The sequence below is a fragment of the Rhyacophila brunnea genome, unplaced genomic scaffold, assembly GCF_057557595.1.
Source record: "Rhyacophila brunnea isolate RB1 unplaced genomic scaffold, BYU_Rbru_1.0 scaffold_1, whole genome shotgun sequence".
Lineage (NCBI taxonomy): Eukaryota > Metazoa > Arthropoda > Insecta > Trichoptera > Rhyacophilidae > Rhyacophila > Rhyacophila brunnea.
The window spans coordinates 998,313-1,018,137 of NW_028232751.1; the positions used below are offsets into that span (position 1 = coordinate 998,313).

General features: G+C 39.7%; 1 protein-coding gene and 1 long non-coding RNA gene across 2 annotated transcripts; both read left to right on the forward strand.

Annotated features, from left to right (window-relative positions):
* Positions 1-4,193: 4,193 nt before the first annotated feature.
* On the forward strand, positions 4,194-4,805 carry LOC147079336 (uncharacterized). Its single transcript, XM_085956760.1, has one exon. The coding sequence runs from the start codon at positions 4,194-4,196 to the stop codon at positions 4,803-4,805; it is 612 nt and encodes a 203-aa protein (XP_085812886.1).
* A 1,701-nt stretch (positions 4,806-6,506) lies between these two features.
* On the forward strand, positions 6,507-16,191 carry LOC147079337 (uncharacterized). Its single transcript, XR_015069247.1, has 3 exons — positions 6,507-6,775; positions 9,852-9,976; positions 15,587-16,191. It is a non-coding gene; the product is annotated as an uncharacterized LOC147079337 (long non-coding RNA).
* The last annotated feature ends 3,634 nt before the right edge of the window (positions 16,192-19,825 follow it).

Genomic DNA, 19,825 nt, shown 5'->3' on the forward strand with positions numbered 1-19,825 from the left:
AAGAAGTCCGTAATTCTTGCGCGATGTAATTTGAGTGTGGGAGTGAGGACGCACTGGCAAGGCTAGTGTGGCTTCACTCTCACTCGTGGTCGAAGTCGTGGCGGTGCGACGGTGGCCTCACAGCGTCTTGTGTCGAGTTGCTTGACTGTGTGGACGCAACGACGAGCATACTTCCAAGTCAACATGCTCGATAAAAAATGTGATTATAAATGTGCCCCTAGTGAAAATAAGGGCTTTAGATATTGTAAGTATATTATTAAAAAAAAACTTTTTATCTTCTATCTGGTAAGAATGGTGACGCATAAACTCAGATCCATTCATGCGTAATGTGTGTTGCAAAATGCGGCCAAAAACATTTTCGGTTCCTTCCGTTTTTATTTTATGTCAAATACCTGCATGCAAAAACACCCCCGACCTTCTCTACTCGGTTCAGTTCAAAGATATTTAAAACAATCCTTCTTATATATAGATTGGTTCTGAACTTATGAACGTGAGGCCAAAAAAAGGACAATTAGAATACATGCCTAAGTTAGCTACACGTCAGACTCGCAGATAATCAACACGATAGAACAGTTTGGTTTAAGCAGGGTTTAATTGTATCTTAAAATCTATACAACACCTGCAATTATTTGTATTCTTGGTTCAATGACAACAAATGAGTATGACTGACAAAGTTTAGTGTGCACTATTTATGTCGAATCTTAAAAGCCTACCTCCACCCTTCACCACTGATTGATCACATGTGTCAATATGTGATCAATCATGATCGGTAGTGGTTGAGTGACAATAGCGCCTGACCAATAATTGACGGTAACTGACAGCCACTCCTACATAAACATACATGCATACTAAACAATCTCAATTAAACTGAGACTTAGACATTATACTGTTTTCCCTCCATAGTGATATGAAGAACACATTCACTGCTGAGCAGTTAATTACTACATTTAATTATCATGATAATAGTATCTAATGACACACCTAAAATAAAATAATATATACCTAATATTTTGTGTTGTTTCTAGAGACAATTCTGGTCTGGATATAAGACAACCAGTCGAATATATAACCAGTCGAAATAACATATTATTTACCTTAGAAAACTTAATGGAATTATTTTCAAACATGGACAACTAATTAGTGAATATTCAATTAGTAGAAATTAAGAATGTTGACATGGAAGTTGTGTATGTTATTGCACAAAAGACAATTAGTGTCCTCATATTAAGAAGTTGATATTCGCATCCGGTCCGTTACTAAGCAATGAAGCCATGATAAGAGAATTGTTTTCAAAAGAAGTTTCTGTATATGTTGTAAATGATCCTGAGGTTATTTAGGAACCTAACTTCTTATTTTAATGGCTTTGTTTCTGACGGCAGTTGTAGCGATAGTGATTATTAGTTGATAGACTTGACTTCATCAATAGGTACAACAGCCATGGAAGCACTGATTGAGACCAGGATGCGGAAACTCACATTGTCATTTCAGGAGCAAATGACAAGGATCCGAGATGAAATCGCCTGCATCCATAGCCGTGACTCACGCCCACGGGTAAAAAACCACGGCCGGCGATTCAATAACCGCTCACAAAGCCGTACAAGTTCATCCAGTCGCAACAGAGAAGATACCCAAGGCAAATGCTGGTACCATCATAGGTTCGGAGCAGCTGCACAGAAGTGCAGACAACCCTGCAGCCATCAAGAGGGAAACGCTCCGGGCAATCACTGATAGCGGCCAGCGAATACAGCCCGATGTCAAGCCGCTTATTTGTCACCGACCACAACATGAAAACACAGTTTCTAGTCGACACAGGGGCCGATCTCTGTGTGTACCCACGTTCTAAGATTCCAGGACGTCTAAAGAAAACGACATACGAACTGTCAGCGGCGAACGGAACAGTAATTGCTACATATGGAAACCTTCCGCTGACATTAAACTTGGGCCTACGACGAGACTTAACATGGAGGTTCGTCATTGCCGATGTTAGTAAGCCCATCATTGGAATTGACTTCTTAATCCATTTTGGATTGTTAGTCGACGCCAAGAATAGACGTCTGTTGGACCAAACCACTCATCTCACCACTTCCGGAAACCGCAGTACGGGAGAGGTTCTGTCGATCAAAACTGTTTCAAGCAGGTCTGCGTATCACGACCTGTTGCAACAGTTTCCAGACCTCACACGTCCTGATGGCACAGTCAAAACGCCGCATCACACATCGAAACACCATATCGACACAACACCGGGACCACTAGTGGCTGCTCGCCCAAGGCGACTCGCCCCAGATAAATTACAGATTGCGAAGAGGGAGTTTCAGAATATGATGAGACTTGGAATCGCTCGACCATCAGGTAGCAGTTGGGCATCACCGTTACACCTGGTAGCCAAATCGAATGAACAATGGCGTCCATGTGGTGACTACCGAAGTCTGAACGCCAAAACCATACCAGATCGGTATCCGGTACGTCACATCCAAGATTTTGCCCAAGCTCTCCACGGGAGGAAGGTATTTTCCACCATCGACCTGGTCCGAGCATACAATCAAATCCCAGTTGCCGAAGAAGACATACCGAAGAATGCCATTACGACACCCTTTGGCCTCTTCGAGTTCCCATATATGTCATTTGGTCTCCGTAACGCGGCGCAAACTTTTCAAAGATTCATCAACGAAGTACTATAAGGCATGGACTTCTGCTATGCCTACATTGACGACATCTTGATCGCTTCAAGCTCAGAAGAGGAACACCTCCAAGACCTGCAAACGCTCTTTACACGTTTGCAGGAGTACGGAGTTGTGGTAAACTCAAGGAAATGTGACTTTGGTACCTCAACGGTCAAGTTCCTCGGATATATAGTATCTGCGGATGGAATCTGTCCACTACCCGAGAAGGTGGAAGCCATTCGGGAGTACAGCCGCCCAGAGAATGTCAAGGGCCTACGCCGGTTTTTGGGTATTTTGAACTTCTATAGAAGGTTCATACCCAATGCTGCAGGTACTCAAGCACCTCTGCACACACTTCTCCAGGATAAGGTAAAAGGCAGGCAGCCTATTCCATGGACTCTCGTGACTAACAGAGCATTTGAAGCATGCAAGAAAAGTTTGGCTGATGCAACACTGCTAGCTTATCCGAAAAATGACGCACCTCTAGCTATCATCAGTGACGCCTCAGACACCGCTGTTGGCGCAGCACTCCACTAATTGGTCAACGATCAGTGGGAACCACTCGCGTTTTTCTCCAAGAAACTCAGCCCAGCCGAGCAGAAATATAGAGCTTACGACCGTGAACTTCTAGCGATCTACATGGCAGTCAAGTATTTCCAACACATGGTAGAAGCCCGATCATTCGTCATATACACGGACCACAAGCCCATCGCTTTTGCTTTCAGGCAGAAAGCCGAGAAATGTACTCTACGACAGTTTCGGCATTTAGACTTCATCGGACAATTTTCAACCGACATCCGCCACATCCCTGGCAAGGACAACGTCGTTACGACGCTCTTTCCAGAGTAGAAGCGATAGCCGAAAATCTACTCGATTACGCAAGCTTGGCAGCTGATCAACAAAAAAATGAAGAGCTAAAGATATTCCTACGGATCCGCCTTACAACTGAAACAGGTGCAGATTCCGGAAACTAACGTAGCTATTTTTTGCGACGTGTCTACTGCATATGCAAGACCTTTCAGCACCAAGCCGTTTCGTGAAGCTGCATTCAATGCAATACACCGACTTTCACATCCTGGCATTACCACAACCACGAAACTCGCAACACAGCGTTTTGTGTGGCCTTATATCGAAAAGGACTGCAAGCGATGGGCTCGCAGTTGCATTCAATGACAGAAAAATAAAGTTACACTCCAGGTCAAAGCACCATTAGGCACGTTTGTGCCACCGTCAACTAGATTTGAGCACGTCCACATCGAAATTGTCATCCTACCACCGTCGGAGGGACATCGATACTGTTTAACATGTGTAGACCGCTTTACTAGATGGCCAGAAGCCTTCCCGTTGAAAGACCAAAAAGCAGAGACAGTGGCACGAGCATTTTACTCCGGATAGATCACGCGGTTTGGAACTACAGTACGAATCGCCACGGACCAAGGAAGACAGTTTGAGTCACAGCTGTTCAGACAACTAAATCGTCTGGGAGGTACAACTCACATTCACACCACCGCGTACCATCCCGCAGCAAATGGCATGGTCGAGAGATTACATCGTCAAATGAAAGCAGCCACCAAATGCCATCAAAACACGCGTTGGATAGAGACACTGCCCACAGTTTTGATGGGAAGCAGGGCAGCTTGGCGAGAAGATCTCAAAACTACCTCAGCCGAGCTGGTCTATGGCAAACCTCTATGGTTACCAGGCGAATTCTTAGGTTCAAAGCAACCCAACGACTGTGAACCAGCCAACTTTGTCAAATATCTCCGACAACATTTTTATGAGTTGCAACCCGCCAAAACAACGCACCACGGCAGGAAACACTCATTTATGTTCAAAGATTTGGATAAGACCACGCATGTGCTACTCCGAGATGACACTGTCAAAAAACCTTTGCAGTCGCCATACACTGGCCCACACGAAGTAATCAGCAGGAATACTCGAACCTACGCCATTCGCGTTCGAGGCAAGGACATCACAGTCACTGTAGACCGCCTTAAACCCGCATACATAATGGCAGAAGAGGACGACAACTCATCAAAGGAGAAACCAACATTGAACGATCTAGCACCAGAAGACATCAGACAGCATGATCACGTCACACGTATAGGCAGACGTGTACACTTTCCTGACCGTCTAGGCTACTGAAAAGCATACCAAAAGTGCATATTCCACAGTGCTACGGAACATAGATATAATATCGTTTATACATTAGTAAATCGTTTAGGTTAACACGTAATTAAATTCCGTTTTTATATCCATTTTTTGCAACAAAAAAAAACCACTCAATTATATTATATAGTATCGAAATTTCGTAATTTCTGGAAAGGTCGTATGTAGCTGTAGAATAATAAGTGATCAAATAACTTACTCTGCGGTAATATATTCCCAGCGAATCCATTTCCAGTAAACAACTTAGCTAGACCAGCAAGTCGATTGGCGAAATTAGAGACGGTGTATTATTATATCATATCACAGCACATTATACCATTACGGTGTATTAGCCGAATAATCATTTTTCATAGTATTATATTTTCTTACGACTGTAATAACAAATAATATTTCGATCGGTAGAATAATAAATTCATGTCGATTGCCTATTCAAGTGATAATTTTTTTTCAGCCATGTCTGTTTGTTTATTTTTTTGTTTAATTAAAGTGTCTCACACATTTAATGCTGAGTGGTCTGATTGCTAATATTGCTATACTTACTTTATATATATATAAAATATGTCAATAGTTTCTTACGTGTAAGTAATGTAACGTTTTTGTTATATTGTTTTGTTTCGACAACAAGATATACATATTTAAGTGTGTCACCCATGTAATGCTAAGTGGTATGATTTCTACGAACCTAATATACAACAATTTATTATTAAAGTATAGATTAGGTATATTATAATTAATATCATATTTTCTTGGGATACTGATTGACTTATGTGGGTGAGGTTTTGACACAAAAGGAGCTTATCAAATTTCCGGTCACTCAAACCGACATTGCACTTTAAAGTACGTAGGTACTATGTAATAGTTGATGTTGACCGATTTTCAATGCAAAATAGCAAAATCCCACTTTCTCAAAATAGGTCTATGTAATAGACAACACTGTTTCATACCGCGAAGAGACTCAATATGTTTCAATACTGCAGAATTCTCCACAATCCATCAGAGAGACATTATTAATTTGAGGGCATTTGAGTAAAATGTGTTTGACATATTTGGCATTCGTACATGTGAATTGAACGAATGTGATGAATTTAAAGTGGTCGTTATTAACTCTCGGCATGTCGGCCATACATTTACCGCCATAGGTACTTGATCAGCATCTGATCAGAAGTTCTGCGACTTAGAACGACTTCTTTCCATCGCTTGCATACTTGTTCTACTTGACCAATAGAATCATGAGGGAGGTAGGCACGCGAATATTTTAATAAATATTGATGACATGATGTACATCGTCGGTTTATCTGAAAAGAATAAACATGTATTCCATAGGTACTGACAGTAATAATAAATAAAGTAGTAAATTTCCGTAAAACTCTGTGGTAAAGTTAGTACCTACTCTGGTGTTGAAATACGAGCTTAATTTTATTAAAATGAACACATTGGCAATTTAAGTGGAATTGCCAAAAATTAATTGAAAACATGAATAACCTACAATAGATGAAATTTGTAATTTTTCACATACAATATGGTGGAAGGGTAGTTATGCTGCGCTTTTCTTGAAACTGAATTTTACATAATTTATTGGTAATACTCAATCATTTACTATATTTTATTTCAAGAGGTTGGCAACTCTGGCCGAGAATCCGCCGAGATTTGGACTTATCTATGATTTGTACACTTTCTGACATCTGACTTCTGTAAACAGAGAACGTGATAATAATAATATCCGCTTGCATTATGTATTGTAAGGAATTTAGAATTTTTGTATTCAAAATAAATATAGCTAAGACATTCTCTGTTGTCAAGTAGTTGTTTATATGATTGTATACAGAACTCTAAACCACAATGCCGCCGAAAAGAAATATCGATTACATTAAACCTGAAGAGCCAAACTTTTTGAAGCGACTAAAGCAGAGATTGGATACAAGGAAGGAGATTCTCTTGAAACTAAGGTATGGAATAGCTTGATATAAGTTTAGTATGACATACTTTTTATCCCATATTTACACTGACATGATTAAATGGCAGCCACGAGGCATTTCCAAGGATTATGCCACTGTTCTAGACATAAGCTTTCGAATAGCCGCTTCAAATGCATTTTTTGCGATTTTTAAAAATGCTGAATGCTGGCCATTCCGAAAATGAGACAGAAAGTTTTATCTCTCTTGATCTATCCAGTGCACCATTTCGAGTCAAGTTCAACAGCATACGTTGACATTATTGAGGATTATTAATTGTTATTTATTTATTTCTTACCCCAATCTACAAAGGGCACATGTCCGTCAGTTATAACCAATGTTCCCTCTAATTTTTCTATTGTGTGTGCGGATCATCAACGAATCTGAGCAGTGGCGTAGTGATCCGGTGCGGTAAATTTACCCCCCCCCCCCCACAAACACAGGTACAATTTTTCATTAAAACGTATATTTTAACGGTATTTATTATTTTTGTTCTAACACTAACAATGATAATTTTTGAAGTAAAAAAAAAATAGGAAATAAAGAAGAAAAGTATTCTTTGATAAAATACTAAACAGTTAAATCGCGGTTAAATTTATATCGCTGCTATTTAATGATAATATGTTTTTCACATCTCTCCTCTCGAGGTGTATACAACATAATTGGGTGGTCATTTATAAACACTAAAATACGTATCTTTTCGTATACTTTGGCATGTGATAGAACGGGACGGATATACTGATCCCGCTCAACGACCTTCGCCTTCCGAGAAATGAGTCGAAGAATTGTGCATGTGATGGTTTCGTGTATTCGAGCTGGCAAAGGAAACTTTCTTTTACAATATTTTGGTGTGAAGACTGCGGGGGATGAAAACATGACGTGTGCGGACACATTTTGCTAGGTGTGTGCACGCACACGCGCACACCTTACAGGGAACATTGGTTATAACACCCAAGAATCCATTTTTAGGTTAAATTCGGTTCAAAATAACTATATTGTGAGGGCAAATGAAAAAAGGCAAAAGAACAAAATTTGAAAATAGTTGTATACTTTATTCATCAACAGCCGGGGTCGATCCACTGTTGGATGGAGGCTTCCCCAAACATTCTTCTCGGTCCCTAGTTCTTCGCTGTCACATACATCCACTGAACTTCATGAGTTCGTCTATCCAGCGGATTTCAGGGTGTTTATTGGCTCTTGGGTGCCATTGTATGACGGCAGATGTCCAGTCCATTACCATTTCATCTATTCATTGACTTCTATCGCATCATGTACTCTTGTCTTTTTCATTATCTGTTTCTTTTGCGATCTTTTTTCCGCTTTATGCCTAATATGCTCATTTTCATGCCACACTGTTACTCGTAATTTTGGATTTCTCTTACATTAGGAGTCCATATTTCACACGCATACTTGACCACTGGTAGCACACATTGGTTGAACACTTAATGCTTAAGACACAATGGGAGGTCACTTTTGAAGATATTACTCTGGCGCCCAAATGCACACCGTGCGAGCAATCTTGTCATACATACCATCATCAATTGACAAATCGACATCTCCTATGTTTAAATTTGGAACTGCAAAATGGCAACTTTACAGTAGTACGATTTTAATAAATTTGAATGACACCACAATGTTAATTAAGACGTTAAAATCGTATTTTTTAGTTATGTCTATAAAATATTGATTGAATTTTTGTTTTTTTTTTTATATCATTGTTTTATTGTCTTTAAAATAATATTTAATAAAAGGCAATCAAGTCAAAATAGCCAAAAATGCAGTCCGACCTTTTACGTAGGTAACCTGCTCGATTAGAGAGCCATTGATGTTCAGCAAAGTAGTTTATCATTACTTTTGTCTTCGAGACATTTATCTTTAAACCTGCTTTGCGGCTTTCATTTGCAAGCTCCTGCATCCTTTTCTGAAGATTTCTTGGTGGTTCATAAAGACAATAATGTTGTCTGCAAAACGCTGGTAACTAAGGTAATTGCTGTTAATGGTGATTAAACTGTTGAAGTAGCACAACATTTGAAGAATCAAATGTTTTTTCAAAAAATCCTCAATTATAGACGCCTTGTACAACCAAGTAATTTTTAGGCGCTGTATAAACATCCTGAATAACATATTTTACAGTGATGCAACAGCCAGTATAAAGCTTCATAAGCTGTTTTGCAGATTTACTGTATGGGTGTCGAACAAGGCGACACAATCTTTCCCAAATTATTCACTATTCGTTACTCTGAGAAATCTATCGAGGCGACTTGACCGGGAGATACGTTGCTACAAATCAAAATTTACAGCATTTTATATAAAAATAATAATAATTGGCATCCATTTTCAATGTGCACATCTACTAATTATAATAATTATATAGAGGTTTTTATTATTTGACATTTGTGTTTTCAATTTATTTACCATATTAATCAAATTGTGTTTTTATCAAAGACATTTCTTGGAAGAAATTAAAAAATATAATACATTAACACTGTATCGAAATCCATTTGCCATGACAATGCCGACTTGTGGATTGTGATGTACATTTTTTGTTTCATGGAGGTATCTGAAATTTAAACTCTTATTTGCAATATATGATGACATGTCACTGTTGGGCATATTGTGTTAAGGCTGAGGCATGGTCTAAAAAGATCGTAACTATGCGACGCGTAGATTGTGCTAATGACGCGTGCCGAACGGAACATAATTTGACATAAAAACATGCATCCATTTAGTGTAATGTTTATTGTTGTATTAGTAATAATAATAATAATATTCATTGACATTTTTTCTTTTTCGAGTACAGGCATAAGGTTTTTTAGTCATCTTTCCACGATATGAGAATATATTTTTACGACACCATCACAAAAAAATCAACGTGCTCTCTTCTCGAATGACGCTCGGGGATTGGCGAAGAATGCAAAATCTCATCCTATCTATTGTTGAAAATTATTTTCCTTTCACTTATGTATGCTCTTGATGCATGGGTTTAGTCACTGTTCAGATATTTTGGCTTCCATAAACATTGACATACTACAATATACTACAACTACAGTGGTTTCTTTTTTGGTTACAGCGTCAAGAGTTAATCGCTGGTCCTGAGGGTCTTCTTGCGGAGCGAAATCCCTCAAGTTGTTGTTTTATCTCCAGGAGATTTGACGGAAACGGAGGTCGAAGCAGAAAAGAAAAGGATTCTCAAAGGTTTGTTTTCAAGGTTTTTTTCAATTTATTCATTAACTCATGGAGGCAGGATATATTATGTGGAAGGTAACATAGAAACAAAGTGTTTTCTACACTTACATTAATGAGATTGAGATGAGGGCTCACATGTATTTGTGGCGAAATTGGATAACAGTAACCTCTCATAATCATTGTAAGTAGCCCAACAACCCAGGACAGGTCCTAACCAGTGTTCCCTCTAAGCTGTGCGCGTGCACACGACTTGCCGAGCGCGCGCACATACATTACAACAGAGCGCACAAAAGTTACACCACCGTAACACTGAGTTATACTGGCAACACTGGCTACCCGTAAATGAATGGCAACACCGGCTAAGTAGTGAAATTACGCCTACTGACGTTTCAATTGATGAATTCAATGGCAGATTTGAAAGAAACGAGTTTGCATCAACAATAATGTATCTAAAGATTGTTATTTTCTTATGCAATGTCATATGTTTGACGATTCATAAAAATAAATACTTTTAATATCATCCTTTGAGCAAATTATGAAGATAACGGACTGGTTTGTTAGTACTGCCGAGATGCAAACACCACCGGAGAGTATTCAACTGACAAGTTTTGGGATGAACTTGATTTCTTGAAACGCCATCTGTCTAGTAGGTCTCATCTCTTCTCTCTTCTTGGTCGTGCACTCATGGCTGAGGATCGTGACCACATTTAAATTTCGCCATCCTTTGAGCGACCAAGACTTTCCATCCTTCTCGATCTTCCGCTTCTCTCAGGGCAGAATGGATGGTGCCCCCAGTCAGCTCTTTCACTTGGTCGCTCCATCGCGCAGACGCTCTTCCTCTGCTTCGCCTTCCCTGGAGGCTACCCAAAACTACCAGTCTCTCCAGGTTGTCCGGTCCGCGCCTGACAATATGTCCAAAAAACTGCAGAATTCTTCTCAGACATATCGTCGAGAGCCGTTCCTTTATCTTCAGTCCCTGGATGATTGACTGGTTCGTCATGTGCTCCGTCCAAGAAATGCGAAGCATTCGGCGCCAACACCACATCTCAAAAGCATCAATTGCCTTCCGTTCTCTTGCCTTCAGGGTCCACGACTCGACTCGATACGAATATCGAGAACACTAATGTTTGCACAAGCATCATTTTTGTGGCAATCGAAATTCCCCGATCCTTCCATATAGTGGTAAGGCGTGTCATCGCACTTTTTGCAATTTGTGTGCGCCTTTTTATTTCCGCTTAGGTCTCATACTGAAAGTATTATAAAATTTAGGAGTAAAAATCCAAATTTTAGGGGAGAATTGGAGAACATGTTTCTTGAGAGCCCCACTGAAAAATAGAAAAAGAAAACTATTAACCTTTTAACAGCCCAGCTGAAAGTACTAGGTATACTCCCCAGGGGCCAGGAATTAATTATATTATAAAAAAATTAAAAGAATAGTGAAAAGTTTAATATAATGCATTTACATATATGAGACCTCAATTGAAGTTCGGCGAAAAAGTTTTTCATACACAATTTCGTGAAAATGTCTGAAAATTTTCAGGTATGGTAGGGTTGTCACAACACTGCACTTACAAGAATTAGTTGATTTTTTTTTTTTTTTTAATATAAGTATTTTGAAAAATAAATTTTATAGTAGTTTTGTAAAATGTCACCATAAATACTTATAGCACTAAGAAGTATACTAAACACATTAAAATCACTAAAAACTTTCTTGTGTATGGAAAATTTCGAAGCACGGTTCAAAACACAGAGCAATGTCGCACTGCTTGCACAAATACCTAGTTTCTTTCCGTCTTTTCTGATTTTTTGTATTGGCACATACATAACATCTTCTTGCCGCATTAATTTTATTGTTAGTAGGTGGTATTTTACCCAAAAAATGTCTTTCTGTTAGCCTAGAGGGTAAGGGTGCTTTTCGCTTCAAAAGAGTTTTTGGTTCTAACTTATGTTTTTCGATCAGTTGTCCGATGACTTTCAATTGAAATTCACCCAGCGGTTGTTTTTTTCCAGTTTTTTGTTGGATTCAGCAGAGATAAATCTATCAAATGGAAAAAAAGTTTTTTGTACCATTTGACAGTTTTTCTTGTCGAATTTACAGAAGAAATTATCATATCACTACGATCCACAGCACCCATGTTTTTATTGTAATCAACAATGCATTCCGGCTTGGAAATCGGAATTTTAGTCTTATAGTCTACTTTTCCAGTAGGTTTGAAAGTATTGTTGTGAATTGTGGACAACATTGTAACATCCTTTTTATCCTTCCACGCCAAAGCCATAATTTCGTCAGTATGGAATGTATCGGTTTCCCCTTTTTTCAATTTCTTAGTAAATTTGGGCATCCCAATTCTGTTTCTCCTTACGGTTCCACAGGCATTCGTCCGGTGATCATAAAGATACTTGAATAACGTTGGGCTGCTGTACCAGTTGTCAATGTACAATGTATGCCCTAGTTCCAAGTATGGTCCAAGCATCGTTACCACCACGTTGCCCGATATACCGATGTAATTATTTTTCTCAATTTCAGTTTGTTTTCCGGTATAAATGATTACATCTAAGACAAAACCAGTTTTGCAATCAGCCATTACAAAAAATTTTATTTCGAAACCACTAGCCTTCGTCCTGATGAATTGGCGGAATAAAAGTCTGCCTTTGAAAAGGAGAAGACTCTCATCAATACATATGTTCTGATATGGACACATGTACTGCTTGAAAGAAATTTTCAGTTCCTTCAGGACCTGTCTAATTTTATATAGTCGATCTCTGGGAACCTGCAACCTCACAAAAATGCAACATTCGATGCATCAGTTCGAAACGATTCCTGGACATGGTTTCGGAATAACATGGTGAAAATAACAATCTGTGGATAGACCGGTGTTCAGATATTTTATTCCGTGAATTCCTTGACATTAGCATACACAGCCCCAAAAATGTCTACATATCATCAATTGTGCAGTCTACCCATCGCCGTAGACGATCACTCAAAACTGTGATATTTTTTGTGGCAAAACAAATTGTCTGTTGGTCTCTCGGACTAACATTTCAACAAAAGAAATATCGATGAAACATTTGAAATAGTCCATTTCGAGTGCATCCGAAGTCAAATTATCAGCTTTGCATCCCGAAACGTTAGCATCGAAGGAAAATGCGCGTGGCTCAAACATATCCGATTTCCACTCAAATGTCGGTCTTTCAGTGGATTCCGGTGTGATAATTTCACTTTCATCGACTTCCAAAGTTTCCTCAAGTTCGACATCCGAATCATAACTTCCATCGTCTTCAGATTCAACTGTTTCAATAAGGTTATCGATTTCACCAACTTCGTCGATCTCATCCATTTTGAATAATAAAATTTGTAAAACTAAACTCGTAAATAAAACACTTTGTATACGCAAATCGAATCCGAAATACAAATAAAAAATAGTCACAACACTTAGTCCTTTGTCAATTTCTATCTAAAAACATCGAAAATCTTTCTTTTCATTCAAGTTTAATAGGTAAAATCTAAAATAAAACTCGTAAATATAACACTTTTTTATACGCAAATTGTATATGAAATATAAATAAAAACACTTGGTCACTCAATAGAAATTAAATTTCAATGTAAAAACATTGAAAACATTCCAATTATAATGCAAATCTGAATAAGAAAGCATTCCGAATTAGCATCCCGACTAAATGATATTCCGGCGACAACTGACGCATCACTATCGAATCACTGCCTATTGTACAAGATATCCCAGTGTACAGGGGAATTTTGAGCTAACCCTGATTTGGCCTCTCGGGAAATTCCCTTATTCTCGCGATGTATGCGCCGTACAAATGTTTTTTGCTTGCAAGGTCTGATCAGAAATGTAGTTACACGTTTTAAAATTAAATAAATAAATATTTGACTCATACAAGCGCGTAGAACGGCTCGACGTATATCGCACGGTATGGCGCCTGAATCGCCGCCGTGCATGACGTAAACGTTACGTTATGGGCAGCTATCAGGTTAATGAACGGAAACGTTTGAAGATCGCAGAGAAAACTGAGAATGAGAACTGGTATTCTATATATTATATTGTATTACATTAAATAGAATTTACTATTTCAATGAATAAATTAATTGATATTATAGTGTTGTTAATTATTGTCATTATTAAAAATTAGCCGTTTCATTTAGTAGGTCTAAATACTGTTATGTGGTGCACAAAAATTTTAATTTCCTTTTAAAGTTGCACAGCCAATGTCTTTTGCGCACATAGAAAATTAGAGGGAACATTGGTCCTAACCTCCCTTGAGAACTTCTTCCATCTCCCCCTATCCTGGGCCAGTCTCCTCCAGGTGTCTGTAACGGCCACTCTAGCATCTCCATCCTCCACCCACCGTAGTCTGGACCTGCCAATCGACAACCGACCATCCGGTCTGGTATCCAGAATTCCACAGAGCAGTTGAGTACTATCCATTCTTGTTACATGGCCCGCCCATTGGAATCTGCTAAGCTTAACGAATTTGGAGATACATTCTAGTTGGAAGAGGTTGTAGAGCTCCAGGTTATTCCAAATATGCCATTTTTCTACAGTACCATATATTCTACATAAAAATTCTCGAGATGAGATTTCTCGATCACAACCTGTACCATTAATTTAACCATGGTAATTTATAACCAAACAATTTTTTTTATTCAATGATCAATTCATAAGATTTAAGAATATAACATAATGTATAGTAATTGAATTTATTTTTATTTATTGCTAGTGGTGGCTCGTCCATATGCACTTCGAAACTGTAGCACCCCAAGCAAATTGAGAAAAATGTAATATTATAATATACATAAATTTATGTATATTATAATATGAAAATATCAATATTATTTCAGCGTGTTAAACTCACCCGCGCACCGATACATCCAATAATAATTTTCATACACCGTGATGGAAGTGATGCATCATGATTTTATGCAGTACCATTTTCGATAGAATATGTTCGAATAGGCGAAGGCAGGGAGCGGGGCTCGCCGCTCAGGGCTTAGTCTGGTATTGTCGCTTTGGCAGTATTTTCATGTTGCGAACGTTGTCGGGTACAGCGGCGCTGAGCTAGTCGCGATGCGCAGCGCGAGTAGCGACAGATGTCGAAAGCAACTGAAAGGTGATAGACCTTCTTTCAAGGAAAAAAGACGAATCAATTTAATAATGAAATAAAAACACATATACTGTTTAATTTAAATAATTTTGATGTTAACCCAATGTTTATGGGCTCTTTTAATTAACGTGTTAATTTGCATTTGAAAAGCAATTAGCAAAAATATAATTTTGTGCGGCCCGTAAGCATTGGGTTAATAGTAAAATATAATTCAAATAAACATTTATTTTTAATTAACCGTAGCACCCCCAAATATAATATCCACGAGCCGCCACTGCTTATAGCCAACTTACATAGTAATATGGTGCTTTGATATTTAAAAGCTTAAAATAAAAATAAAAAAAAAGTTTATATTAAAAATCTTTTCATCAGAGAACACACAAAAATACATTACTTAACCATAAAAAAAAATCATCATCAAGTCTCATCATCAGTCAGGAGTCATTATTTAAGTTGATTTAATTAGTGGATTGATAAAACTTTTTTTTATTATAGAAGAAAAAGAAGCATGCTGATCTGAGTCAACGCGTTATTTTCAAGCCTCATACGAAGATTGTGCCTGATGCTGATGAGGCAGTAGAACAAAAAACAAGTAAAAAAGCAGTAAAAGTACCAAAAGCAAAGCCGGTGCTCTCTTTTCAAGATGAAGATGAAGATGATGAATAATTATAGCTCAGGTGGGAATGATCAAAAGTTTATTCCTAATAATATCTTTGTTGATTTATTATGTTATGATCATCGTTTAAGATGAATGTGGATTAGTCAATTATTATGGTTTGGTTTATGCAATATTACGATTTGTTATCGCATTTCAGTAATTTGATTGATTATTGTGTTTTAACTGTCTGTATAATAAAATAATACAAAGCCTTTAAAGATAATAAAACATTCAATTTCATATTGTCGTGTTGGTAAAAGTTGCATTTGCGTGAGTGATCATTGTAATGGTTAATGTGGAATTCTGTCAAAAAATTTATAAGAAAAGAAGTCTTATCACGTATTAATTATGGTATTTTTTTTTGCTATTTCTGTTTATATACATTTTGCGCTGTCTTTTTTTGTTACTGTGAGATGATTTGATTCATAAAAACTGTTAATATAAAATTATCTGTAATTACTAATACTATTGTGTCTCTGTAAACCTGATTTAAAAATATGTCATATTATGTCTTTGTCTGTTGCGAATAGTATACATTGTACCAGCGCTCCAAATGGATAAGTTTACGAACCGGAGCGCTCGACAGTTTTCTGGTGATATTTACATAGTTATCAAACGTTATGTGTATTTTATAAAGATAATTGTGTTAGATTTTTTTATTATATGGCCTATCTAGGCTCAGACGGTCAAATTATCTAACTAGTCTGAGCGATAATTTTACCGATTTCTTGAACAGGAACGGCGCTCCGGTCCATTTCAAGCCCTGATTGTTACGGTAACCGAACAACCGGGTACTTGAAGCTGTCCAAACATTGTCAAAAAAGAGGGCGCTTACATGGCTATTATAATAGAACAATATTGTTAAAGAATTATTCATATTATATAAATGTAATATTATTCTTCTTCTTCTTCTTTGGCCATATCCGCCCCTTAACTGGAGCATATGGACACCACGCGGCGCCTCCAAGAATCCCTGTCCTTCGCCAGTCTTCTTGCTTTGTTCCAGGTTAAATCGCCATCCCGTACTGCCGCCGTATACACTCTGTAGATTATTTTAGCAGCCTTCCAGGACGCCGGAATCCGGTCGGCTTGAAGAACAGGCAAGCCAGGTTGAAGTTCTCTTCTGGCATCCGTAGCACATGGCCGAGCCAGGTCCAACGTCGCCTCTTCACTTTCAGCGTGATGAGAGGCTGCTTGGTGCGTTCTCTTATCTCCTCGTTGCTCCTAAAGTCATACCACACACCCAGTATTCGTCGCAAACATCTCTTTTCGAAGCTCAGTATACGGTTGCTCTGAGCCTTCGTAAGGTACCATGATTCGCTACCGTAAAGCGGCACCGTCAGAATGCAAGCGTCGAATAGGCGGCATTTGGTTTTGACCGAGTACAATCGTGAGTCCCAGACATTCCGCGTCGAGTTGAATGTTGCTCCAGCCATTCCCATTCGGATAGCGAGCTCTTTCTGCAAAATGCCATCTCCCGTGATGTGTACCCCCAGGTACTTGAAGCTGTCCAAACATTGTCAAAAAAGAGGGCGCTTACATGGCTATTATAATAGAACAATATTGTTAAAGAATTATTCATATTATATAAATGTAATATTATTCTTCTTCTTCTTCTTTGGCCATATCCGCCCCTTAACTGGAGCATATGGACACCACGCGGCGCCTCCAAGAATCCCTGTCCTTCGCCAGTCTTCTTGCTTTGTTCCAGGTTAAATCGCCATCCCGTACTGCCGCCGTATACACTCTGTAGATTATTTTAGCAGCCTTCCAGGACGCCGGAATCCGGTCGGCTTGAAGAACAGGCAAGCCAGGTTGAAGTTCTCTTCTGGCATCCGTAGCACATGGCCGAGTCAGGTCCAACGTCGCCTCTTCACTTTCAGCGTGATGAGAGGCTGCTTGGTGCGTTCTCTTATCTCCTCGTTGCTCCTAAAGTCATACCACACACCCAGTATTCGTCGCAAACATCTCTTTTTGAAGCTCAGTATACGGTTGCTCTGAGCCTTCGTAAGGTACCATGATTCGCTACCGTAAAGCGGCACCGTCAGAATGCAAGCGTCGAATAGGCGGCATTTGGTTTTGACCGAGTACAATCGTGAGTCCCAGACATTCCGCGTCGAGTTGAATGTTGCTCCAGCCATTCCCATTCGGATAGCGAGCTCTTTCTGCAAAATGCCATCTCCCGTGATGTGTACCCCCAGGTACTTGAAGCTGTCCAAACATTGTCAAAAAAGAGGGCGCTTAAATGGCGATTATAATAGAACAATATTGTTAAAGAATTATTCATATTATATAAATGTAATATTATTCTTCTTCTTTTTCTTTGGCCATATCCGCCCCTTAACTGGAGCATATGGACACCACGCGGCGCCTCCAAGAATCCCTGTCCTTCGCCAGTCTTCTTGCTTTGTTCCAGGTTAAATCGCCATCCCGTACTGCCGCCGTATACACTCTGTAGATTGTTTTAGCAGCCTTCCAGGACGCCGGAATCCGGTCGGCTTGAAGAACAGGCAAGCCAGGTTGAAGTTCTCTTCTGGCATCCGTAGCACATGGCCGAGCCAGGTCCAACGTCGCCTCTTCACTTTCAGCGTGATGAGAGGCTGCTTGGTGCGTTCTCTTATCTCCTCGTTGCTCCTAAAGTCATACCACACACCCAGTATTCGTCGCAAACATCTCTTTTCGAAGCTCAGTATACGGTTGCTCTGAGCCTTCGTAAGGTGCCATGATTCGCTACCGTAAAGCAGCACCGTCAGAGTGCAAGCGTCAAATAGGCGGCATTTGGTTTTGACCGAGTACAATCGTGAGTCCCAGACATTCCGCATCGAGTTGAATGTTGCTCCTCCAGCCATTCCCATTCGGATAGCGAGCTCTTTCTGCAAAATGCCATCTCTCGTGATGTGTACCCCCAGATACTTGAAGCTGTCGACGCACTCGATGTTTTGTCCGTCGCCAATCAGAGGGAAATCTGGATCAGGACAGGTGCTATTACATAAGACGTTGGTTTTCTTCGAGTTGATTTGAAAATCAACGCAAGAGGAGTTGTTATGCAACCTGTCTATTGTCTCTTGAGTGCCCTCGATTGAGTTGTCGAATAGGACAGCGTCACCGTATTCCAGGTCGCATAGCTTCACCGTGGGGGTAACAGGTATGCCTCGAGGTCGGGTGATATTGACTTCCATAGTATGAAGTCAAAGAGAATAATGAAGAGAAACGGTGCAAGGACACAACCCTGTCTGACTCCGGTCGTGACCCCGAACCATTCCGTGACAGTGTCTCCAATTCTGACACAGCATTTGCTATTCTCGTGCAGGCTTTTGATTATGGCAATGTTCTTGGGAGGGATCCCGTATGCTCCCAGTATCATCCAGAGGGAGGGGCGGTGCTGACTGTCGAAAGCTTTCTCATAATCCACAAAGCAGTAAGCCATCAGACTGTTCAGCTCATGGCTCTGCTGGAGAAGACATCGAAGGTTGTGGATTTGGTCTGCACACGCTCGACCAGGTAGAAACCCGGCTTGGTTTTTCCAGAGGACGTGCATTATTGGGTCCCTTATTCTCATCAAGAGGATGTTTGCCAAAATCTTTCCTGGAACACTGAGTAGCGTAATGCCTTGGTAATTGTTGCAGCTTAGAGGGTCACCTTTTTTATGAAGTGTGATGATTTCACTGTTCACCCCGTTCCTTGGACAGCGCTCTTCTTCTCACACCTTTGTCATCAGATGAAACATAGGGTGCAGGATTGCGCTCAGGCTGTACTTGAGGAATTCAGGATGAATCCCGTCTCCCCCCGATTCCTTTCTGTTCTTGAGCCTTTTCACAGCCGATTTTATCTCGGTGTGCGTGGGTGGGCAATCGGAAATGTCGGTCACTCGGGGAATGTCCAAAAGTAAAGCTTCCGCAGATATGTCAAAGGGATCTAAATGGGGTGGGCGGTTCAGCACTCCGCAGAAATGATTCTTCCAAATCTTTTTGACGCATTCGGCTTCGGGGGTCAGTGGTCGCCTGCCACAGACTTCACGGGTGATTCGGAAGAGTTTCCTGGTATCATTTCTGCTTGCTGCCTCCTCTGCCGGATCA

Bases quoted from the DNA above. Each gene is read 5' to 3' on its own strand.
- LOC147079336 (XM_085956760.1), top strand. From the start codon at position 4,194: ATGGTCGAGAGATTACATCGTCAAATGAAAGCAGCCACCAAATGCCAT.